This window comes from Ursus americanus, chromosome 27 (assembly GCF_024610735.1).
Source record: "Ursus americanus isolate L20-20 chromosome 27, mUrsAme1.1.p, whole genome shotgun sequence".
NCBI lineage: Eukaryota > Metazoa > Chordata > Mammalia > Carnivora > Ursidae > Ursus > Ursus americanus.
In genome coordinates, this window is record NC_142153.1 from 31,586,492 (window position 1) to 31,612,264 (window position 25,773).

The window sequence follows — 25,773 nt, forward strand, 5'->3', positions numbered from 1 at the left end:
GTATGTAAATTCCACTCACAGAGTCTCAGTTAATACCAGTAGTTTTTTCTCTCTCTCCAGGTCCTCAGAGTCAGTGGGTTTTAATCATATCCTGTTCTTGACACATTATCAGTGTTTGTTGATGCAGTTTATTTATTTATAAACATTGTTTGAGATAGTACTGTAGAGGTAACAAATTCTTTTACGTAAATTATGAAATGTAGATATAATCTTGTTGATAAAAATAACTAGAACTCCAGACCCCAAGAAGTCAATAAATTACCTCTAAAACTAAACCTCTTCGCTCTATATTTTATGAGCCTGTCTGCTCTGTGGGAATTGTGTAGCAATCCTTAATGTGTAGCATTATGACATATGTGCTCCTCCTTTCCTGTGCAAGGGATTGTATGTACTAGACTTACATGATGAAAGTCACTGAACACTTGAGCAACGGTCGGGTCTTTGAAATGTTCCAGCCCAACTTTAAAGAGATTCCGTAGTTGCTTGGCCATATATCCAAGGCCACGAGGTATACATTTGGGTTAAGGCGCTAACACTGCCTGAATCCCACATATAGAGGAGCCAAGGTGACTGAGGGCAGGTGTTGCTTGAGGGAGAGCACGGGGCATTCATGAGCTGAGATGGTGTTGGAAAACAGTGCTAGCAGACCTACCCAAGAATGATAAAATATGAAATTCCAAAATGGTGTCCTGAGTTATTGATACAAGAATTTCCATGTGACAGGAATCAGGTTCTCCTAAGATTTTGGTGCCAGGGATGTAAATACGCAGGACCTCTGAATACCAAGTCTAATTAAACTAGACACCTCTATGCTTTTGCTATCTCTTTAATGAGATATTAATATCTTCTTTATGAGCATATTAGGCAAAGTCTTCTTATTGTTGATTCTTGGAGAGGGGAGCTCCCCTCCCTGTTTGTCCTTGTTTACTCTGCTGGTACATGTGAGTTGGACTATGGGGGGGGGTGTCACTGCCATATGAAGATTTGCAGATTCAAGATGGGCATATCTAGGAATATTGGAAAAGATGAGTCTCATGGGTTCTTTCTCTTTCCTCAGCTTCGTCTGCTTAGTTATTGGACTGTCTCTTGGTGAGAATACACAGGAAGAAAGGGTCAACTGACTTCTAGACAATGCAACCACAGGTGAGTAGGATTTGCTCTTTCTCATGGATACCTGTTTTTCCAGAGGATAAGCAGATTTATCTTCATGGCCTGGATCTTCTTTGTGCCCTCATGAAATATTAGTGTCAGTCAAACTTCACTAGGACTCAGGGAGGCTTGTGGGAGGTCAGGGTTTGATTGAGAAATAATCTGATACCCAGAATTATTCTGTTCCATCCCCCACCCCCTTAAGGATATCCTCACAGAAAAATGATTTCTTCTCATCCATCCCATGGCCCCAGCTGAGAAGTGACTCACTTGTTAACCAGGTTACTGTCTGCCCTGGGCTTAGGCCTGTGGTGAACACAGGTGATAGAAATGAGAACAAGCATCCAGGGCCTGATGGATTCCCTGGACAATTCTACCAAACATTCAAAGAAGAAATAATACCTATTCTCCTGAAGCTGTTTCAAAAAATAGAAACAGAAGGAAAACTACCAAACTCAGTCTATGAGACCAGTATTACCTTGAACCCAAAATCAGGCAAAGACCCCATCAAAAAGGAGAATTATAGACAAATATCCCTGATGAATATGGATGCCAAAATTCTCAACAAGATCCCAACTAATAGGATCCAACAGTACATTAAAAGTATTATCCAGGGCGCCTGGGTGGCTCAGTCGTTAAGCATCTGCCTTCGGCTCAGGGCGTGATCCCAGCATTCTGGGATCGAGCCCCACATCAGGCTCCTCCGCTATGAGCCTGCTTCTTCCTCTCCCACTCCCCCTGCTTGTGTTCCCTCTCTCACTGGCTGTCTCCCTATCAAATAAATAAATAAAATCTTTGAAAAAAAAAAGTATTATCCATCATGACCAAGTGGGAATCATCCCTGGGATGCAAGGTGGTTCAACATTCGCAAATAGATCAGTGTGATAGATCACATTAATAAGAGAAGAGACAAGAACCATATGATCCTCTCAATTGATGCAGAAAAAGCATTTGACAAAATACAGCCTCCTTTCCTGATTAAACCCCTTCAGAGTGGGGAGGGGGAAAAGATGGCAGAGGAGTAGGGGTCTCCTTTTTCAGCTGGTCCCCTGAGTCGAGCTGGATAGGTACCAGACCATCCTGAAAACCCACGGAATCAGCCTGAGATGGAGGAAGATACATCTGGATCTCTACAAATGAACATCTCCAGAGCTGAGTATTGAGGTACGAAGTGGGGAGTCGTGAAACCGCGCACAGATATCGGAAGATAAAAGGAAGGGGGAGGGAGCCGCCGCGTTCGGGCGCCAGGAAGTGGTAGCCACCTGCACAGGGGAGCAGGCGGACTCGCGGTCCGCACCCGTGAGAAAGCAGACTGAGACCGTGAGCCTGGGAACGCGCCTGCGACCAGACTGAAAACCGGATCTCCGGAGCGCTCACTGGAACCGGACTAAAACCGGGAGCTCGGGAGTGTGTGTCCAAACTGAAAACTGGAGCTCCGGAGCGCACAATTGAACTAGACTGAAACCGGGAGCTCGGGAGAGGGTGTGCGACCACACTGAAAACTGGAGCTCCGGAGCGCTCACTGGAACCGGACTGATACCGGGAGCTCGGAAGCACGTGTGCAACCAGACTGAAAACCAGTGCTCCAGAGTGCGCGCCAACCACACTGAAACAGAGAGCTTGGGAGCACACGCGGGACCCAGGGGTGGCTGGCGGTGTTAGAAACACAAAGGACAGAGACGTGTAGGCCCTGGGTAGTGAGGGCACACAACCCGGGACGTTGCAGGGTTTAGCAGCACCGACTGAGTTAGAGGCCAAGAGACCTCAGTGGAGAGCAGACTGCGATCTCTCTGTTCTGAGACAGAGGCTAGGATTCGGCCACTGCTGCTCTGACTCTCAGAAAACCTCCAGGGAAAGCCGCCAGAGAACAAAAGCCCGGAAATACAGGCTCACATTGTGCCCATCCCCATCCCCCCTCGCAGGGGACAGGGAGACTCTACCCAAAGAGGTTGCCTGAGTATCAGTGTGGGAGGCCCCTCCCCCGGAAGGCAGGCTGAAAAATCAAGAAGCCCACATCCCTAAGGTCCCTATAAAACAAGTGCACTCTGCCTGGACCCTGATCAATAATTTGGGCTCTGGGCAACCCCGCAACCTCTCCTCATCAGAATGACGAGAAGGAGAAATCCTCCCCCCCCAGCAAAGAAAAGATAATGAGTCTGTGGCCTCTGCCACAGAACTGATGGATATGGATATAACCAAATTATCAGAAATGGAGTTCAGAGTAACAATGGTCAAGATGATGTGTAGACTTGAAAAGAATATTAATGAAAATATTAATGAGAATATAGAATCTCTAAGGGCAGAAATGAGAGCGAATGTGGCAGAAATTAAAAATGCTATGAATCAAATGCAGTCAAAACTAGATGCTCTGATGGCCAGGGTAAATGAGGCAGAAGAATATATCAGTGAATTGGAGGATGGGATGGTAGAAGAGAAAGTTAAAACAGAAACTTGGCTCCAAAAAATCCAATCTCAAGAATGTAGATTACAGGAGGTTACTGACTCAATGAAACGTTCCAATGTCAGAATCATCGGCATTCCCGAGGGGGTGGAGAAAGAGAGAGGTCTAGAAGAGATATTTGAACAAATTGCAGCTGAAAACTTCCCTAATCTAGCAAAGGAAACAAGCATTCCTGTCCAGGAGGCAGAGAGGACCCCTCCCAAGGTCAACCACGACAAACCTATGCCATGTCACATCATAGTGCAAATCGCAAATATTAGATCCAAGGGTACAGTATTGAAAGTGGACAGGGGGAAGAAATTTCTTACGTACAGAGGCAAAAATATCAGAATTACGGCAGACCTGTCTACACAGACCTGTAATGAGAGGAAGGGTTGGCAGGATATTTTTAAAGCTCTCTCCGAGAAAAACATGCAGCCAAGGATCCTTTATCCAGCAAGGCTGTCATTCAGAATTGATGGAGAGATAAGGATCTTCCAGGATTGCCAGACACTGACCAAATTTGTAACCACGAAACCAGCCCTACAGGAGATATTAAGGGGGGGGGTTCTATAAAAGTAAAAAGGCCCCAAGAGTGATACAGAACAGAAATTTACAATCTATAGAAACAAAGACTTCACAGGCAACATGCCATCATTAATCATATCTCTCAATAATCACTCTCAATGTGAATGGCATAAATGCTCCCATAAAATGTCACAGGGTTGCAGATTGGATAAAAAGACATGACCCATCCATTTTCTGTTTACAAGAGGCTTATCTTGAAACTAAAGATATATCCAGACTGAAAGTAAAGGGATGGAAAACCATTTTTCATGCCAGTGGACCTCAAAAGAAAGTTGGGATAGCAATTCTCATATCAGACAGGTTAGATTTTAAACTAAAGACTGTAGTTAGAGATACAGAAGGGCACTATATTATTCTTAAAGGATTTTTCCAACAAGTGGATATGACAATTATAAATATATATGCCCCCAACAGGGGAGCAGCAAGATACACAAGCCAACTCTTACCCAGAATAAAGAGACATATAGATAAAAATACGTTAATAGTAGGGGACCTCAACACTCCACTAACAGCAATAGACAGATCACCTAAGCAGAAAATCAACAAAGAAACAAGAGCTTTGAATGACATACTAGACCAGATGCACCTCATAGAAATATATAGAACACTACACCCCAGAACAACAGAATACTCATTCTTTTCGAATGCACATGGAACTTTCTCCAGAATAGACCATATACTGGGTCACAAAACTGGTCTCAACTGACACCAAAAGACTGAAATTGCTCCCTGCATATTCTTAGACCACAACGCTTTGAAATTGGAACTCAACTACAAGGAAAAATTTGGAAGAAACTCAAGCACTTGGAGGCTAAGAACCATCCTGCTCAGGAATGATTCGATAAACCAGGAAATCAAAAATCAATTTAAACAATTTATGGAGACCAACGAGAATGAAAACACAACAGTCTAAAACCCATGGGACACTGCAAAGGCAGTCCTTAGGGGAAAATATATAGCCATCCAAGCCTCACTCAAAAGAATAGAAAAATCTAAAATGCAGTTTTTATATTCTCACCTCAAGAAGCTGGAGCTGGAACAGAAGAACAGGCCTAACCCATGCACGAGAAAGCAGTTGATCAAGATTAGAGCAGAGATCAATGAATTAGAAATGAGGAGCACAGTAGAGCAGATCAACAGAACTAGAAGCTGGTTCTTTGAAATAATAAATAAGATCGATAAGCCACTGGCAGGACTTATTCAAAAGAATAGAGAAAGGACCCAAATTAATAAAGTTATGAATGAAAAGGGAGAGGTCACAACCAACACCAATGAAATAGGAAGGATCATTAGAAACTTTAATCAACAGCTTTATGCCAATAAATTAAATAACCTGGAAGAAATGGATGCCTTCCTGGAAACCTATAAACTACCAAGACTGAAACAGGAAGAAATTGATTATTTAAACAGACTGATTAATTATGAAGAGATTGAAGCAGTGATCAAAAACCTTCCCAAAAACAAGAGTCCGGGGCCTGACGGATTCCCCAGGGAATTCTACCAAACATTCAAAGAAGAAATAATATCTATTCTCCTGAAGCTGTTTCAAAAAATAAAAACAGAAGGAAAACTACCAAAGTCATTCTATGAGGCCAGTATTACCTTGATCCCCAAACCAGGTAAAGACCCCATCAAAAAGAATTACAGACTGATATCCCTGATGGATGCCAAAATTATCAACAAGATCCTAGCTAATAGGATCCAACAGTACATTAAAAGGATTATTCATCATGATCAAGTGGGATTCATCCCTGGGATGCAAGGGTGGTTCAACATTTGCAAATTGATCAGTGTGATAGATCATATGAACAAGAAAAGAATCAAGAACCATATGACCCTCTCAATAGATGCAGAAAAAGCATTTGACAAAATACAGCATCCTTTCCTGAATAAAACCCTTCAAAGTGTAGGGATAGAGGGTACATTCCTCAATTTCATAAAAACCATCTATGAAAAGCCTACAGCAAATATCATTCTCAATGGGGAAAAGCTGGAAGCCTTTCCCTTAAGATCAGGAACACGACAAGGATGCCCACTCTCGCCACTATTATTCAACATACTACTAGAAGTCCTTGCAACAGCAATCAGACAACAAAAAGGGATAAAAGGTATCCAAATCAGCAAAGAAGAAGTCAAACTGTCTCTCTTCGCAGATGACATGATACTCTATATGGAAAACCCAAAAGAATCCACCCCCAAACTATTAGAAGTTATAGAGCAATTCAGTAATGTGGCGGGATACAAAATCAATGCGCAGAAATCAGTTGCATTTCTATACATGAACAATGAGACTGAAGAAAGAGAAATTAGGGTATCCATTCCATTTCCAATAGCACCGAAAATCATATGTTATCTCGGAATTAACTTAACCAGAGAGGTAAAGGATCTATATTCTAGAAACTATAAATCACTCTTGAAAGACATTGGAGAAGACACAAAAAGATGGAAAAATATTCCATGCTCATGGATCAGAAGAATTAATATAGTTAAAATATCTATGCTTACCCAGAGCAATCTACACTTTCAATGCCATCCCGATCAAAATACCAATGACTTTTTTCAAGGAACTGGAAGAAACAGCTCTTAAATTTGTGTGGAACCAGAAAAGGCCCCGAATCGCCAAGAAATTGTTGAAAAGGAAAAACAAAGCTGGGGGCATCATGTTGCCGGATTTCGAGCTGTACTACAAAGCTGTGATCACAAAGAAAGCATGGCAATGGCATCTCTGAAAAGCCTACAGCGAATATCATTCTCAATGGGGAAAAGCTGAGAGCTTTTCCCTTAAGTTCAGGAATGACAAGGATGACCATTGTCGCCATTATTGTTCAACATAGTATTAGAAGTCCTAGCAATAGCAATCAGACAACAAAAAAGAATAAAAGGTATTCAAATTGGCAAAGAAGAAGTCAAACTCTCCCTTCACAGATGACGTGATACTTTATATGGAAAACCCAAAAGACTCCACCCCCAAATTACTAGAACTCATACAACAATTCAGTAATGTGGCAGGATACAAAATCAGTGCTCAGAAATCAGTTGCGTTTCTATACACGAACAATGAGCCTGAAGAAAGAGAAATTAGGGAATCGATTCCATTTACAATAGCACCAAAAACCATAAGATATCTTGGAATAATCTTAACCAGAGAGGTAAAATCTATACTCTAGAAACTATAGAACACTGATGAAAGGTATTGAAGAAGACACAAAAAGTTGGAAAAACATACCATACTCATGGATCGGAAGAATAAACATTGTTAAAATGTCTGTGCTACCCAGAGCAATCTACACACTTTCAGTGCCATCCTGTTCAAAATACCAATGATATTTTTCAAAGAGCTGGAACAGACAAGCCTAAAAGGAACCAGAAAAGATCCCAAATCATCAAGGAAATGTATACAAAAGAATGAAATGTGACCACTCACTCACACTATACACAAAGATAAACTCCAAATGGATGAAAGACCTTGATGTGAGGCAGGAATCCATCAAAATCATAGAGGAGAACATAGGCTGCAACCTCTTCGACATCAGCCACAGCAACTTCTTTCATGACACGTCTCCAAAGGCAAGGGAAACAAAAGCAAAAATGAACTTTTGGGACTTCATCAAGATAAAAAGTTTCTGCACAGCAAAGGAAACAGTCATCAAAACAAAGAGGCAACCCACAGAATGGGAATGAATCTACAGATAAAAGGCTGGTATCCAAGATCTGTAAAGAACTTGTCAAACTCAATACACGAGAAACAAATAAATCAAAAAATGGGCAGAAGATATGGACAGACATTTTTCCAATGAAGACATACAAATGGCTAACAGGCACATGAAAAAATGTTCAAAATCATTAGCCATCAGGGAAATTCAAATCAAAACCACACTAAGATACCACCTTATGCCAGTTAGAATGGCAAAAATTAACAAGGCAGGAAACAGCAATTGCTGGAGAGGATGTGGAGAAAGGGGATCCCTCCTACATTGTTGGTGGGAATGCAAGTTGGTGCAGCCACTCTGGAAAACAGTGTGGAGGTCCCTTAAAAGGTTAAAAATTGAGATACCCTATGACCCAGCCATTGCAATACTGGGTATTTACCCCAAAGATACAGACGTAGTGAAGAGAAGGGCCATATGCAACCCATAGTTCATAGCAGCATTGTCCACAATATCTGAACTGTGGAAGGAGCTGAGATGCCCTTCAATAGATGAATGGATAAGAAGATGTGGTCCATACATACAATGGAATATTACTCAGCCATCAGAAAGAACGATTACCCAACATTTGCAGCAACACGGAGGGACTGGAGGAGATTATGCTAAGTGAAATAAGTCAAGCAGAGAAAGAGAATTATCATATGATTTCACTCATTTGTGGAACATAAGGGATAGCAGGGAGATTGGTAGGAGAAGGAAGGGAAGAATGAAGGGGGGATAAACAGAAGGGGGAATGAACGGCGAGAGACTGTGGACTCTGGGAAACAAACTGAGGGCTTCAGAGGGGTGGGGTGCAGGGGGATGGGCTAGCCTGGTGATGGGTATTAAGGAGGGCACGTATTGCATGGAGCACTGGGTGTTATACGCAAACAGTGAATCATGGAACACTACATCAAAAGCTAATGATGTATGTATGGTGACTAATATAACATAATTAAAAATTAAAAAAAAAACCAGAATAAAAGAAGAAATGAGACAAGCAGAAGCTTACAGTCCTATGGGGAGGCAGAGGTTCCTTCAGGTAAGTTCAGTCCATCCAGGGTTTCAAATGCTGCAGAGGAGGGCTCTACAGCATTGAGACTGGGGGTGAGGAGCAAGAGAGCAGTAAGAAATCATTTATTTATTTTCCCCAATTTTAAACTTACTAAAGTTTTTATAGAATATGCTTGAGCATCTTAATAACTTAAAGAAAAATTCTTATCACTCTTATTCCCAACAACTCAATTTCCCTCTTTGTAATTAAACTTTGTTCAAATCTGAAAACAAAGAAATGTCTGGTGAGTATTACTTTCCCAATGTGGGCTGTGCATTGAGAAGGATTATAATGGAATAAAACCTAGGGTCCTGTAGCAAATTTTGCAGCACTGGAAAGATTAGGTTCAATTGAGAGGTTGATGTTACAAGAGGGGTAGTGATAAGCAATGCTTGGAGGTGCCCAAGAAGATTGAAATGGAGGGGCAGGCCAGGACATTCCTTATGTACAGCGGTCTTAGGGCCCCTGGGGCCCATAAGTCTTATCATAACATGTGTGTTGTGTAGAGATGAGCAAGGCCACACTTGCTTATCCAAGTTGTGTAGGAGCCCCATTTGGTCCTGCAGGAAGTTGGGCAGTGCTGTGTCCTGGGTATTTCCACCACACCTCATGAGATAATCATTTATAAAGAAGTTATGTTTACAAAGTGTGTATATTTCTGAGAGTCTGTGTGAAAGACACATGACAAGGCAGCATAGAGACATTTGACTGGGATCCCAGACAGGGTTTGAGCTTTCTGTGTGTACAGCAACCCATCCTCAGCATCGTCGTGTCCAGTATACTCCTTCTCCACTCTTAGTGGAGAAGGCCCTGGCTGCATCAAAATGTCTGTGATGTTTTAGGAATCCGTGACCTTCAAGGATATAGCTGTAGACTTCACCCAGGAAGAATGGGCCCTGCTGGATACATCCCAGAGAAAGCTGTACAGAGATGTAATGCTGGAGAACATCAGTCATCTGGTCTCTGTGGGTGAGTCTGTCAACATAAATATATTTATTCAGCAAGTATCCAGCTTTTACATATCCTCCCTCCCCTCTCACCCATCAATCAAATTCTTTCATGGTTCTTAAAACTACTTGAATGCAATGTGTTTATTTACTTACTTACACATATTTTGTCACCCCAAAAGAATATATAGTTTTCCTGACACCTCTTTCATGTCTTTCTTGCTTCTGGACCTCTCCCACACCCAGGACTGTGCTGGGAATTCAATATTTTAAATGAATGAAAACACTAAATATTACTAAATAACTATTCTGCTCTCTATACTCAACTGGTAATTAAAGATCCATTTGTGAAAATTATACCTGTTATCTATTTCCAAAGAGAAATCAAATGTTCTGGTGCAGTTTCTGTGTACTTAATTTTTTAAAAAATTAATTTCAGCCTACTGTGGGAACATATAATTTCTGCTTTGTTGAAAACACTAAAGGTTGTTCATTCTATCTTTGACCTTGGTACTGCATGTCAACAACAAGAAAATCTACCTGTGTTGGCACAGTGTCAGGATGTTCTTTCTGCTCTGGTGAAGGACTTAATTATTTTCAATGTTCAAGGTGCTCTTCCCTGGGCTCTCCTTCACTATTCACCTTGTTCTTCCTTGGTATTCTGCCCTGAAATTAAAGATCATTCATGTTTCTCTGCACAGAATCTAAAATTGATATACCTTTTACTCCCCACAAACAGGCTATCATCTCTGCAAATCAGATGTGATTTCCCAGTTGGAACAAGGAGTGGAGCTGTGGAGGGAGGGAGGAGGATTTCTCCAAGGCCTGAATCCAGGTGAGCTCCAGGTTGTGTGTGCACAGCACCAGGAAGATCCTTTTATGGGGAGGGCAGGACCAGGGGAATGTCAACAGCGGACATCTCATTTCAATCCTGAAAACACTTCATAATTCTCACTTTTCTGAAATACATTTCAACTCACTGATAACATTCCTTCTTTTCACATTTTCCCCCTGTGTAAGGGTCAGTATTTGAAAAGTACACAGTCCTTCCCTGTTTTCAACAGTTTTCATCCTCTCGTGTATACTAGCAGTTCATTTTGTTTACATTATTTTAGACAGGAAAAGTGGCCTTAAGAGACAAGAAGACATCTGCAGAAAGGACCCATCTAATTGCATATCAATGGTAAGTTTCACGGGGGTGAACCCTTCCTCAACAGTAAAGACATGGGAGTCAACAGATTTTAGAGCACAGCACAGGACTGTGATTTCAGTTGGGCATAAATGTTGCCCCAGCAGAAAGCTTTGGGTGGTTTGAATTTAGGGAGAAAATCAAGATGTTGCTTAAAGCCATCACCTGTGTTCTTATAAAAGGACAGCCACATAAACATGGCTCATGCATCTAGTCTTTGAAACTAATGAAATCTTTCAAGTAAATCTGAGAGTTCTGCAGTTGACATGTTATGAGAAAGGAAATCTCTTTGTGTTGTAGAAAATAACATGCATGGCATGTGTAAATAACAGGGAAGATATTAACAGGAGATGTTCACCGCATGGTCAAAGTAGGTATCGTGTAGAGAAATGAATTGATGTATATGGGAAATTCTTTAACAGCCTCTCATCTCCTTCAAACAGCAGAGATCTCACAATGGAAAGGATGCCTATGAATATAATGAAAATGGGGAGGTTTTCACTTACAGATCCACAGTGACTCAACATATGCTAACTCACGTGGGAGGGAACCCTATAAATGTAAGGAACGTGGGAAGGAATTCTGCCAGAGCACTCAGCTTTCTATACACAAAGGGACACATACTGGAGGAAAAGCTCTACAAATGTAGTGAATGTGGGAAATACTTCATCCAGAAGGCTATTTTTTACTCACATCAAAGAATTCTCACAGGAGAGAAACCTTACAAACGTAAGGAATGTGGGAAAGGGTTCCATCAGAGCACTCAGCTTTATATACACCAGAGAACTCACATTGGAGAGAAACCTTATTAAATGTAATGAATATGGGAAACACTTCAGGCAAAGCACTAACGTACATTCACACCAAAGAACTCACACAGGAGAGAAACCCTATAAATGTAGTGAATATAGGAAGGGATTCCATCGGAGCGCTCAGCTTGTGTATACACCAAAGAACACATACCAGAGAGAAACCCTGTAAATGTAATGAATGTGGAAAACACTTTAGCCAAAATGCTAACTAACATTCACACAAAAAAGTCACAAGGGAGAGAAATCCTACATCTGAGATAAATGTGGAAAAGGTTTTTATCATCCTTCCACCTTTAATCAATATAAAAGAAGTCATACTGAAGAAAAACCATAGGAATTTTTTAGTCAAAACTCCAGCTTTGAACAGCATGAGCAATTTTATACCAGAGAGGAGCCCTGTATATGAAATGAATGTGTCCGAAATGCTAGGTAAATGTCCTACCCTTTAGTTAAAATAATCACATAGAATGAAAAAGCCTTCATCAGTCTCCAACCTTAGTTCACATGAAAGAACCCATATTATAAATGTAAGGAAGAACGGTTTTCAGATTCTGCTCTAATAGATGCCAGAGAGCTCACGTAGGGAGAAATTGTATGTGTACAGTCCTGCGCCTTCATAGCATGCCGTCATTTATAATTTACCCTTCAAGCACTGTGAACAAACTCTACAGCAGAGACTACAACCTCTGTCAAAAGTCCTGAAATCCACACTTGAGAGTGTTCAGGACTTTGCCAAATGATCTATTATAAATAATGTAAGATGAAAATAGAGATTTGTCGATTTGTGCTGTGATCCAGGAATGTTTAGTGAAGAATTTGTAACAATTGCTAAAACATTAGATTAAATTATTTCAATAGATTAGTACTTGAAATCAGTAAAGGTTGTTTCTCAAAAGGCTCATAATGTTGTTCAGTTTATATTTTTATGCAGCTTTAACCATAATTACAGAGGTTAAAGTAATCTAAATCACAAAGTAATCTAAATAAACTGGAAGGTCATAATACAAAATAATCTGATTTAAATATTATATAAGTGTTTAAGCATATACATCTGTGGTATAAATTAATACAAACATGGAAGAATAAACATTTGGTTTGTAAATAAAGTCCAGTGTTAAAATAATACTCCTCTTTCTAAAATGTCCAACCTGTCCACATTTTCCGAGTTGCGCAGCCTCAATCATTCCTATCTGAACAGGTGGGAGGAAAAGAGGGGGGATGGGAAGCCAGGAGACTAGGGCCCCATTGGAGTAGGAAAAAAATGGGGCAGAGGGAGAAGTGAGTGCAAGTGGGGGAGGAGGCAAGTACATGGCTGGCATCTGAGGCACTAGGTGATGTTGGAGCAGGGATAGATTGAAGGGAGCATTTGGTGACCTTAGGGATTGACAAAAACAGAAAAGGAGGGAAAGGAATAGGAGCCAAGTTACTTAATGAGGGTGCAAAAGGGGGCATGTGGAAGTGGACTCCAGATCATAGAGAGGCCACACCACCGGAAGTGACCTGAGCAGAGGAAGAACAGGACTTTGGGACAGGTACTGTACTGGTGATCCAGGGTGAGCACAGGCCTCAGGAAGAGGGTCCAGGTAGGGAGGGTTAATGTAGGTTAAAGAACAGGACGAGGGGATACGGGGTACACTGAGGGGACATAGGAGTCCAGATTGAGGTGAGGGGTTGGGACAGTGGTGGAGGGTGTAGGTGGAATCTAAGTCTTTTTCTTCTCTCCTAGTGCTTTCTTTAAACTCTAAGCAGTTATTCCATATAAATTAGAACCTCAGACTCTCTGGGCAATTTTGCTAGGCAATATTCTAAGTTTGACCCCAAGATTATGTCCCTTGGGGTTCACCCCTGTATAATTTCCTTCCTTTGCTTCTGTTCTGGACCTTTGGGTGTGATGGAATATCATTCTCTTCATTATATGGCAACGGGGAAGGGGTTTTGCAGATGTCATTAAGGTCTCTAATTGGTTAATTGTAAGATAATCATAGGGGTGTTTTTCCAGAATAAGCATAACCTAATCAAGTGAGCCATTTTGAAGAGGATCTGCAGGTCAGAAACAGAGGATGTCAGAGAGCTGTGAAGCCAGAGACAGTCTGCTGCTGGCCTTGAAAAAGCGAAGGAAGGATAAGCAATAAATGTAACCTCAGGGGGTGGAGAGGAGTCTTGAGGAAATGGTAGGAGAAGGACGCTTTCTGATAATACCTTTTGGATGGTTTTGGTTTGGGAACACTTGGTGTACTCAACAACGAAATTAAAGTCAACAGGATGAGTGGGAAAAAATTGAAAAACAAATGAGCCTAACTTTATATCAAATACCATAATCACAAAATAAAGTCAAGTCATTTTTTAACACAGTGTTTTTACTATATACACTTAAGTGAAATACAAAAATACTTGCAAATTATCCTTATGCCTACTTGATTTTTTTTTTTTTTTGGCAGTGGTGTGAGTGTAGCAATTTTTGAAGTTTTTTTGTGTATGACTGAGTACGTGATTAAATATATTTTAGGTTGTTCAGCCAAAGTTTTACCTCGTAATGGAAAATGGAGATACAAATACTTGAGGAAGAAGAAGATAAATCTCAGGGTGTTGAATTGGAAATAGACTTAAATAACATGAATTAATGATGTGTGTTCTTGTGCTTCCTGATCCTGCCCTCTGAAAGGGCCTAGAAGCAGGGCACCTCAGTTGCAATGACAAATATCACTCAAATACTGGTTTCTAAATTTCATTCTCAATAATGGGAACTAGGCTTCCTTCGAGGAAGGGTTGATTGAGGCAGGCAAACAGAAGATTGGTATTGAGGAGGGAAAGTATCTAAGGTATCTTTTGTGGGAAAGTAAGGAAGTACTCACAAAAGGAGAGGTAGACAGGTGAAAAGGAAATGGGCAGATCAAAGGGGCCCAATGGCCACATTTGGGACAACCATATCATCAAAATAAAGAACGAAAATAATGGATTTTTAGCACATTGAAAGATTAACATATTCATACATGTACATGCGTCTATATGTGGAGGGAAATGAAATGCTCTTTATAGTAGAAACCAACTAAAAGCAGAGAGAATGGTAGGAAAAACATCACCACTTGAAACCACCAGAGTGAAAGGTTAACATTAGGTAAACACTTTAAGTATGTAATTGAAGTTTTTACCACCCATGAAAAAATTAACATCATAATGAAAAGCATTGATACCTTCAGCTCCTTGTGTAAATCACTGAGAAAGACCAAACATCACTGTGTGGTGTTCCTGAAAAATGAAAGACAAAGAATGATGATAATACATGAACTACATGTCACAATGAGAAAACAGAAGGAAATACCATTTTGGAGAATTGTGGTAAACAACTGGTTCAAAGTCTACAAAAATGACAATTTCATGGAAGACAAAACTGAAACATGTTCTAGAACACAGGAAAGTATCAAGATAAGAGAGCTTAAAGCAATGTATGATCCAGACTAGGATCTAGAGAGTAGAAAATTAATAGCACCAAAAAGAATAAAATACTGAAAATATATTTAACATAGGTAGATCTGTTCTCTGAAAACAGCAAAATATTTTGAAAGAAATGAAATATACCACAAAAGAGTACTTATGGAATGAAAGTGATTATGGATTGGAAGACAATATTAGATGGCAGTATTCCCACATTGACCTACAGATTCAGTGTAATCTGTATCACAAATCCAGTTGACCATAAAATGTATATGGGAGTGCAAGGACCCAGAATAAACAGAACAACCTTGAAAGGAAAAATTAAATTGAGTGCTCACATGTCTCACTTTCAGATCTTACCACAAGCACATGAATCACGACTGTAGTAGTGGAATAAGAATAGACTTCTAGATAAGTGGACTAGATTTGAGAGTTCAGAAATAAATCCTCATATTTATAGTCAATTTATTTATGACGAAAGTGCCAAGAATATTCAGTGGGACTTATAATAGTTATTTTAACAAATAGTACTGGAGCACCTGGGCATCCACATATAAAGAAAAGAAATCGTACCCCTATCTAACATACAAAAAAAAAACCCTCAAATGGGTAAAATAGCTAAATATAAGAGCTAACATCACAAAACTCTTAGAAGAAAACAAAGACATAAATATTTGTGTTCTTGGGGGTGCCTGGCTGGCTCAGTCGGAAGAGTATGTGACTTGATCTCAGGGTCATTAGTTCAAACTCCACGTTGGGTGTAGAGATTATTAAAAAAAAATTTGCATATATATATTTGTGTTCTTGGATTAGGCAATACCAAAAGCATGTGCAACCAAAGAAAAAAAATTGATAAATTGGGTTCATCAAAGTGAAAATGTTTGTGCTTCAAAGAACACTGACAAAGTTGAAAGACTTGCCACACAATAGGAGAAAATAATTGCAAATCAAAGATCTGAAGAGAGCATAGTATACAGAATGCGTAAAGTATTCTTACAACTCAAAAATTGTCAAAATAATCCAAATTTAAAAACAGGCAAAAAACTTGAATAGATCTTTTTCCAATCTAAATGTGACCAGTAAGAATACAAAAAAATGCTCAGAGCGAGTGAGAGGACATGGAAAAACTGGAACTCTCATGCACCCCAGGTAGGAATATAAAATGGTGCAGCTGATTTGGAAAGCAGCCTGGCAGTCCCTCAAAAAGATAGTTACCATATACTCAGCAATTCAATTTCTACTGACATATCCATAATTGAGAACATTCGTTCACATAAAAATGTGTATGTGAGTGTTCTTAGCAGTTTCATAGAGCCCAAAGTGGAAACAACCTAAATGTCCATAAACTGATGAATGAATCAGCAAAATGTGCCATAATCATACAATGGAATGTTAGCCTTTAAAACAAGAATGAAATGCTGAGGGGCCCCGGGTGGCTCAGTTGGTTAAGCGACTGTCTTTAGCTCAGGTCATGATCCCAGGGTCCTGGGATCTAGCTCTGGGTTCGGCTCCCTGGGAGCCTGCTTCTCCCTCACCCTCTCCCTCCAGCTTCCCTTGCTTGTGCTTTCTCACTCTCAAATAAAAAAAATTAAAGAAAAAAGGGGATGGAATGCTGAGTATGTGCTCCTGTACTGATGAACCTTGAAAGCATTATATTAAGTGAAAAAGGCCAGACACAAAAGATACATATCATGTCCTTCAGTTCATATGAAATGTCCAGATAGGTCCACAGAGACGGAGTGGTTGCCGGGGACTGGGAGGAGGGAGGAATAGCGAATGACTGCTAATGGGCGCAGGGTTTCTTGGGGGATGATAAAAATGTTCTGTAGTTAGTGATGATGCTAACAGAGCCTTGTGAATATACTAAAAATAAATAAATAAATAAAAGTCACAGTTTAAAGGGTGAATTTTATAGAATGTGAACTGTATCTCAATTGGAAAAGATTACACCAGCTAAAGAACCAGAATCCTGGGGTGACATGTGCCCTATGATGGAAGGAGAAATGAACTCGGAGTTGGGAGAGCTCCACAGGATACAGAATGTCCCCATGGCGGCAGACAAAAGCAGGGGAGCCCTCAGCTTGCCCATGGATTTGGGGCCCAGGAACCTAAAGGCAGCAGTGTTGGCCCCTCTGCATCCAGCCTTGCCCTCTTAATTTTAGGAGTTTGTTTCAGGGGGTCTTTATCTAAAGAGTCACTTCTCTCATTCTTGAAATCATTATTTCTGACTTTCCTCTAGATGGTCCTCCTCACAAATGAGAGAAATGAGTAAAATAGGAGGCAACCCTGAACTCCTTTCATTGGTGTTTTTCCTTTAGTTGTTGGCCAAGGGGGAACACAGCATCAGAGAGGAATGTCATAATACCATGATGTGTGGAATTTCGGTGGAAGAAGTTTAAAACATTGGTATCTTTTATATGATTTGCTACCAATTGTAGAAGCAGTCACAACACACCTTTTGGCTGCTTACTTGTGGAAGGGGCCCATCTAATTCTGCAGAAATATAATATGGATGCAAGCAGAGTCTCAGCTCGATAGAAATGTGACTCACTGATCCATCTGTCACCTCAACCACGGGCATCTGCATTGAGGTTCCCTTGCTTGGTTCTATAAGAAGCCCATCCAAGACTCTGTGGGTGCAGTTGGAATTGCCCCTGATTTGAGTTTGGGCAGAAAATGTAACAGAGGACTGAGGATGGGGAGTGAAGACCTGTGAGCAGGGGCCACAGCCCCAGGAGAGTCCAGTTTCCTCTCTGCGACACTGTGGAGCCTTTGCATCCGCGTTACTCAGTCGTACCTCCGTGGCTGGGGATCTGAGGGCCAGACATAACCACAAACACCTTTCTTTGCTCCTGTCACTCCAGGGCTCCCGCTAGTGATGGCAGATCCTCTTCCCTGTTCCATGTGTTTGCGCTGCTGCTCACACTCATGTCCACAGCCGGCAGTGTGTTGTGGGTCCGCAGCAGCTGGCAGTCTATGGACTTCCAGCTCAGCGTATTGATCTTGGGTTGTGAAATTGTGTTTAAACACTGAGAACACGGGTTCAGGTTTGTAAAAATATCTATGCCTTTATATACACGCACATGTTCATACTATTAGTGATCGCCCGCTAAAGACCATCAGGAACATGCCTGCAATTGAATAAAAATTGGATTCATTACTCTTTTCATCTAGAGACAAGTTTCAAAATGGAACTTTGGAATATTTCATTAAGAAGGTGTTAGAAGGACCTCGTTTTCACGTGTGTTAGTTGATTTTGGAAGTGAGTTAAAAGAAGCAGTGATTTGATCTAGATTATTTGCTGTCAGAAAGCAGGGATAATTATGAAATCTCTCTGTGTGGAGGTATGAATAGAATAAGACTACAGCTGTAATTTGTAAAGAAATAGCAGTCTTATATCGGCTGGGAGAAGGGTGTGATTGGTATTTTGTGGCTTGGATGGTGTTCATATCTTGTCTGTGTCCAGACATGGTAACTGGGTGGATTTGTCTTTCTTCTGATCCATCATGGTCCTATAATGGCCTTAAATGATGTCGATGTCCTGTGCAATTTGTTACATTCACCAGGAGCACATCAAGACCTAGCAGATGATACCAAACCAGTTTATGGATGACATGGTTTGCTTTTATCTTCCTCATACAATTTAAAGAGAAGTAGGGGCAGAGATGAGCTGGAGCATTCAGGGTATTTGTTCTGGACTCCAGGTCTATAAAAACAAGTGGAATAAAAACCTGACAGAAAATAATGGAGCCATGTGAGCCTGACTGTAGGAGGAAGGGAGCTGGGCTTGGGGTTACAGTGACCTTAATTAAACAAAGGGACAAGCTGGTGTCCAGGCAGCCAGTAGATGGTCCTTCCCTATTGTCTCCTGAAGTTGGTCCCTTACCTTCCCTTGCATCAAGAACAGGTGTCAGCTTGCTCCGTGCCCTCCAGCTGTCCTCTACCCACTCTCTTTGTACCCAGATCCACCCCAGAAACTGCTTAATGCCAGCCCTGTAGGATTTAAGGCTGCTAAGTGTTGAGACTCCCTCACTGACAGATGCCAACTTGGGGAGGGTGAGAGGTAGAAAGACTGAGCAGTGATGCACACTCGTGTCACAGTGGCTGTCCTATGTCACATTTGAGAATATGCCAAATAGTAAGTGAATTGATAAAAAGTAAAGATTTCTTCCATGAAAATCATTTTGTATGGAACATTCATGGCAGTGAAAAGTAGTTGAAATAAAAACTAAAAACCTTGGCTTTTATTCTGAAAATTGATGTGTAAACTACACAATGTGGCAGAATTAAATGACACTGCACCTTGGCCCCCACTGGGGAGGGCCCATGAACGAGTGTGTTGGGGGGCATGTTCATGACACATACTTGGGGTGTTAAGTGGACTTGCTCTTCTCTGAGCTTGGTGGGTTGAATCTCCTAGAGAAAAGTTGTCTCAAGGGTCTGCATTTATGTTCATGAAGCTACTTTTTCTCCTGCTTTGGGGGGATCAAAGGTAATTTTCTCCTTCAAGTAGTCAAACCTCCTTTCTGTTCCCTAAACTTCTCTAGCTTTTTGGTTCAGGAGAACAACAAGGGAAGATATGACTAATTACTAAATTCTTCTAAATGATCCCTGTAGCATAATAGAGGAACGTGGTGGTATTTTGTTGTTGTCACTATTAAGTAAGAATTATTGTATTTTAGATATATATTCAAGGTTGATATTAGAAATCTGTTAAATCTTGTTTTTTAGAGAACTAGAATAGTAGAAAAATATAAATGTGTCTCTTAATTTATGTGTGATGTCTGTTGTTGATTTGCATGATAATATGTGGATTTTTATGTTCCAGTCATAAAGAATAAAATAATTCTATTTTAAACTCTATCTTAGGATCTGTTATCTGGCCACATTTCACTACAGAACTGTGAATGTTTAGGGCAACTTTTCCAAAACAATTAAAATTGAATAATTGCAATTATTATGAAATTTGAAATCAGTAGTATAAACACAACACATATTTTTACTGCATAGGCCAATTGTTGACTAAAATAGTCTAGTAGATAGTAACTTGAATATTCAAATAAAGTACTCTTTACCAGAAAATGATATATTTACAGTATGCCATAGTGTGAACCACTTAACATTTCAAGTGAGAACATTAGCCAATATTAGGAATTCTTCATAAATATAAAGTGAATAATAATGATTTTATTATGTGGAAAATGAAAGGACATTATAACTTCCAGATATTCCGTTCTTTTGGAAATACACAGTTTTTAAAAAGTTAATCAGCACAGAGGATTTTTAGGGCAGTTAAACTATTCTGAATGATGTTGTAATGATGGATTTATGTCATTAAATATTTGTCCAAACCCACAGAACGTACAACAGCAAGAGTGAACCCTGAGGTAAGCTGTGGGCTTTGGGTGATGATGACGTGTCAGTGTAGGCACACCTACGCCTCTGGTGAGGGGATGCTGGTGCTGGGGGAGGGTGTGCGTGTGTACAGGCAGGCAGTAGATGGGAAATCTCTGTACCTCCCCATCAGTTTTGTTGTAAACCTAAAACTGCTCAAAACAAATACTTTAAAAAAAGTGAACCAGAAAACGCCAGCACTTTAGAAAACATCACTTTCTTTGTTGGCCAAACAATACCTCACATAGCTTCTATATAAATATTTCTGAGAAACTTAGAAAACATTCTGTTAAAGTTTTATTGGCATTATGTGTTATATCAAATAATATAAATTAGTAATGTAGAATATATTAATAGTACTTCATAATTTTATATTAATAGAGTACAGTTATTTTTAGTAATTATTGAATAATTCAGTAGTAATAGTATAAGCACAGATTATATAGTATTATTGAAATTGATACATGTTTACCATTAGAATATTTCATTATGTTTTCAGTAATGACTGTATCATTAATGTTTGCATTTATTGTTCAAATTCACCCTTCTATTTTAATACTAAGTGTTTTATCATAGTTTAATTCTACAAAATCTTCTCATTGGTTTTTCTTTTGAATTTCAGACATGATTGTGGTCACCCTATCATTGAATCCTGCTGTTTTGAAATCTGAGGGTTCCTACTGTTTTGAAATCTGAGGGTTCCCACTTCCCACTGCTGCAGGAAGAAATGTAACTTTGTTTCACCTCAGTTATATTTGATTTCTAGCATTTTAATTAAAACAATTTTTAAAATGTGAAAATCCCTAAGAATATTCTCGTCACTAAACACAATGCAAATTGGTACGGATTAACTACAGTTCTTGCTTAATTCAGAGATGCTTTTCAGGACTCTTCCATACATATGTAGTCATGAATAACCAGATGGTGACCTTTCTCTGGGCTACAGTTTTTCCCAAAGAACAGCTGTGCAGTTTATCTTCAGGAACTAATAAACTGAGTAAGGGATGCCTTTGCTTTTTAAGTGTAGTGTTGATATTAATCACCCAGACATTGCTTTCCTCCGTAGAAAAGACTAGTAACTAGGTGATTGTGTTCCTTGCCATAGTTCAGGCTGACATACTCAAACTAGTACTGGGCTGAGTGCAGTGATAAGGAGGGCCACTGAGCAGGGGGTAAAGGAAACTCATGTACTCGAACAGAAACACCAGAACCAGCTTTGGAGACGGTTCTACATGTCATTCAACATCTTATATGTTTAAGAATCTCCAAGGCTTACGCATGTCTTGCAGAGGAAATCCTCAAAGGATTTGAGGACCTGTTTTCTTACTGGGGAGGTTTTTAGTCCATGTGTAACTGTAGTGTAACGTAATGGGACAGTAAAAAAAAGTTGGTTCCTATGTACCATCTGAGGACAGAGAGCTAGTGACAGGGATGGTCACAGATGCACAGTAATGAAAGTACAAGAATGCAGACAGTCTGTGAGATAAGTTTTCTTAACCTGTCATTGTTGAGTTCACAGATCAGCTAGTCTCTTCGAGGGAGCCCCGCTGCCTGTCCTCCCAGAGTCTTAGCTACGGTGCTTAGGGAAGATGGGGTGGGCTGCTGGGGAGAGGACACAAGCACCTCTCAGGGCTCCAAAGGTGGCCACAACCCTGAAACTAGTCAGTCTGTTTGGACCTTTTTTTGGTAAACTAACCACATTTTACGGAGATGTTTAAAGCAGCGACAACTGTAAGGGTGGTTTCCATTTCCTGTGGACAGTTCCCCAGTAACATGCAGAAACCTAGAAACCAGGTCCCTCATACAAGTTCATGGTGATAGGCCCTGGGGGAGAGAGCGTTTTACTGCTGTTACATAAGCAACTGCCTCTAAAACTTTTAATATGATATATGGCAAGATTGGGAAAATGTTTTCCTTTGAAATTCTTCTATGTTTCTCTTCTGGAGGTGAAATGACTAGATTTAACTTTTGGTATGACCATGCCCTTCTCTGAATATGACAAAAAATAACTCTAGAAAGAAAAAACTGAGGGGTGACATCTACAAGATGGAAGGCTAGGACGTCCCAGTGCCCATTTCTCTCACAAAAATAAATAACTACAAACTGGCAAAAATAGCTCTGAGAAAGCCGTGGGCTATGACAAAGAAGCAGCAAAAACCTTGCAGAGCTCAGAACCCAAGGATGGCTACATGAAAAGTTCAGGAAACCTTCTAGCAGTGCAGCCCCTTCCCCAGTCCTGAGCAGCTCAGCTGCAGAAGGCGTCCACCACAGGAGTTCCACCCCACATGGGAAAGGGAAGGAAAACAAGCCTTACCACTGGGGACATGGCAGCCTTTGCTACTGAGCTCCCCCATGCTCTGCATCACAGCTGACCCCAGCTGACCGTTATTGCTGCAGTGAGACCTGCCCCCAGGGGCTCTAGCTGCTGCTACGCGCCGTTCCCCAGGCCTGGGATGCGACATGCCGCCCCATGTACGGTACTGGAGCTGCCGCTGTTCGGAGCCCCACCGACGGCAAAGCACCCTCCTCTGCCCTGTGTGCCACCCCTGATTCCCAAGTCACACTTTGACCACCACTACCCTTGGCCCTGCTGCCCCTGCCCTGACCCCTACCCCCAGGCCTGGCAACAAATATTATCATTCCCAGCGCAGGCGGGGGCACAGGGAAACATGTAGTGCCATGCATTTCTTATGGACAAAATAGCCTTTCTGGTAGCAGTTCGTGTAAATCAAGAGTTCAGTTCTGTTAGGCAAATACTGAGCTCCTTTTTGGTGCGAGGTATTGCTGCATGCGGGTGACAAAGGCCCACACTTGCTCGCAATGAGTGAGCGCGCCCTGTGCGGCAGACAGACTCCGGTGTCTGTCATCAGGCGGTGGAGGGCAGAGACATGCGCTGCATGTGGGAAAGGCAGGAGTATGACCGGAGCTCGGTTTGAAGGGTTCGAAAGGATGGTTTGAAGAAATGGTCCTGAGCAGGATCTTAAAGCATGATTAGAATTTAGTTGAAGATGAGCAATGAGAAGGAAGAGAAGAAGGGAAGGAGATCTCTGCAAAAGGCAAAGCACGGTCACAGGCATGGTGTCTGAGGAGAGGGGACTGCAGTACGAATGTGAGGCCGAGTGGCCAGGTAGGGGGCTGCAGAGGGACCGCCCCCCTGGACCCCTGAGCCCCCGCTTGGGTAGTGTGGGCTTCACCCCAGAGGCAGTGTGAGGTCCAGACACAGGGAAGGGACGCCATTAGAGGTGTAGTTTTTTAAATCCTGTATAAAAGTCACTGCGGTGTATTTCTCAAATTTAAAAAGTAGCAGATGGAAACAAATGACTCAATTAAAAATTGGGCAAAGGACTTGAAAAGACATTTCTCCAAAGAAGATCTACAAACAACCAATTACGTGAAAAAAATGCTCAACATCAGTAGTCATGAGGGATGTGCAAATGAAAACGACCGTGAGATACCACTTGACACCCATTAGGATGGTTTTTATTTTAAAAAATAATAAATGTTGGTGAAGATATGGGGAAACCAGAATCCATGGGGATGTAAATGGTATAAAATTTCCCAGGTGGAAAACACTTTGGCAGTTCCTTGAAAGGTTAAATGTAGAATTACCAAATGAGCCAACAAATTCCAATTTGGAGTGTACGCCCCAAATAACTGAAAGCAGGGAGTCAGATACGTACACAGCAATGTTCATAGCAACATTCTTTGCAGTCAAAAAGTAGAAACAATCCAAATGTCCATCAACAACACATGAATGGATAAACAAAATATGGTATATCCATGCAGCGGAATAGTTGGCAGCCCTAAAAAGAAATGAAATTCTGACGTACGTTACAACATGGGTAAATCTTGAAAACATTTTGCTAAGTGAAATCAACCAACCACAAAAGGACAAATACCATATGATTACCTGAGGGACCTGTAGTCAAATTCATAAACAGAGTAGAACAGAGGTTATCAGAGGCTGAAGGAAGGGAGGATTGGGGAGTTTGGGATGATGAAAAAGTTCTGGGATTGGATAGTGGTGATGATTGCCCAACAATGTGACTGTACTTAATGCCACTGAATTAGACACTTAAAAATGATTAAAATGGTAAGTTCTGTTACACATATTTTACCACAGTTGTTTTTTTTAAAAAAGAGAAAAGACTGATCTACAAACTAATGGACAAACGGATGGAGGATGCCTATTGTTTGTGAAGGACAAAGGGGTGGGGCACCCTGAGAAAGTGTGAGATGCCCTTTCCACGGTCAAGTTCAGAGACTCCACTACTCCAGCTCTGACTCACAGCCTAGCAGAGAAGTCATGGTTCATGTCCATCTCCAGACAACTGGGAGGTGCTGTGTCTCCTGTTAACTCCAGCAACATAGTTAAATAGTTAAATTAGCGTAATTAAATTTGGTAACACAATGTTTGGCGTTAAGCGTTGGCTCTCATCAGAAACAGAGTGCCTGCCGTGGGACCTGCCATGGGCAAGTGTGGGCAAGTGGTTTGGAAGTTTAAAGATCAACACAAGCGTGTCCTATGACTTAGTGTATCTATTCCTGGTTCAGTTCCAACAATTATTCTTCCGCATGGTCTCCAGAAGACATGTACAAGAACGCTCGCTACAACATTCACATCATGCCTGCTAACAAAGGGTGGGTATGCCGATGTCGAAGAGTCACCAAATGGAGTACGCAGCAGCAGTGTGAATTCATGATCTACAGATCCACCACCGATTAGAACAAATTAGCGGACGTAATGTGAAGCCAGCACAAGGGCACATGATCTGTAAATTCCAAATGTAAAGGACGCCGTGAATCCATGCTGTCAGAAGTGGTGGCAAGGGCCACCTTTGGGGTGATACACCGACGGGGTGCACAGAGGTTGAGTGGCAGGTGCTGGTCACGTCTGCTTCTTAATCTGGTTGCCAGTTGCAGTGGATTCAGGTTGTGAAAATAGATCAAGTGTTTCAATTTCAACAAAAATTTTTGAAAAAGTGGAAACAAGTTTTCAGAATGCTTCACAGAACTCCGTCGTGGCACAAGGTTGGAGACAGCATGACAGAGTCTCCGGACATAAACCAGATCTAGCCGGGT

At 41.1% G+C, this 25,773-nt stretch overlaps 1 protein-coding gene across 1 annotated transcript; it reads left to right on the plus strand.

The window, feature by feature from the left end:
* Positions 1-1,068: 1,068 nt before the first annotated feature.
* LOC123804144 (zinc finger protein 705A-like) lies at positions 1,069-20,683 on the plus strand. The gene is made up of 5 exons (XM_045816122.2): positions 1,069-1,143; positions 9,760-9,886; positions 10,604-10,699; positions 10,980-11,047; positions 20,656-20,683. The coding sequence occupies exons 1-5, from the start codon at positions 1,132-1,134 to the stop codon at positions 20,674-20,676; spliced, it is 324 nt and encodes a 107-aa protein (XP_045672078.2). The 5' UTR covers positions 1,069-1,131; the 3' UTR covers positions 20,677-20,683.
* The last annotated feature ends 5,090 nt before the right edge of the window (positions 20,684-25,773 follow it).

Coding starts and splice junctions, on each gene's coding strand:
- LOC123804144 (XM_045816122.2), top strand. Junction 10,700..10,979: donor TCTCCAAGGCCTGAATCCAG/GTGAGCTCCAGG, acceptor ACATTATTTTAG/ACAGGAAAAGTGGCCTTAAG. Junction 11,048..20,655: donor CATCTAATTGCATATCAATG/GTAAGTTTCACG, acceptor CCAAACCCACAG/AACGTACAACAGCAAGAGTG.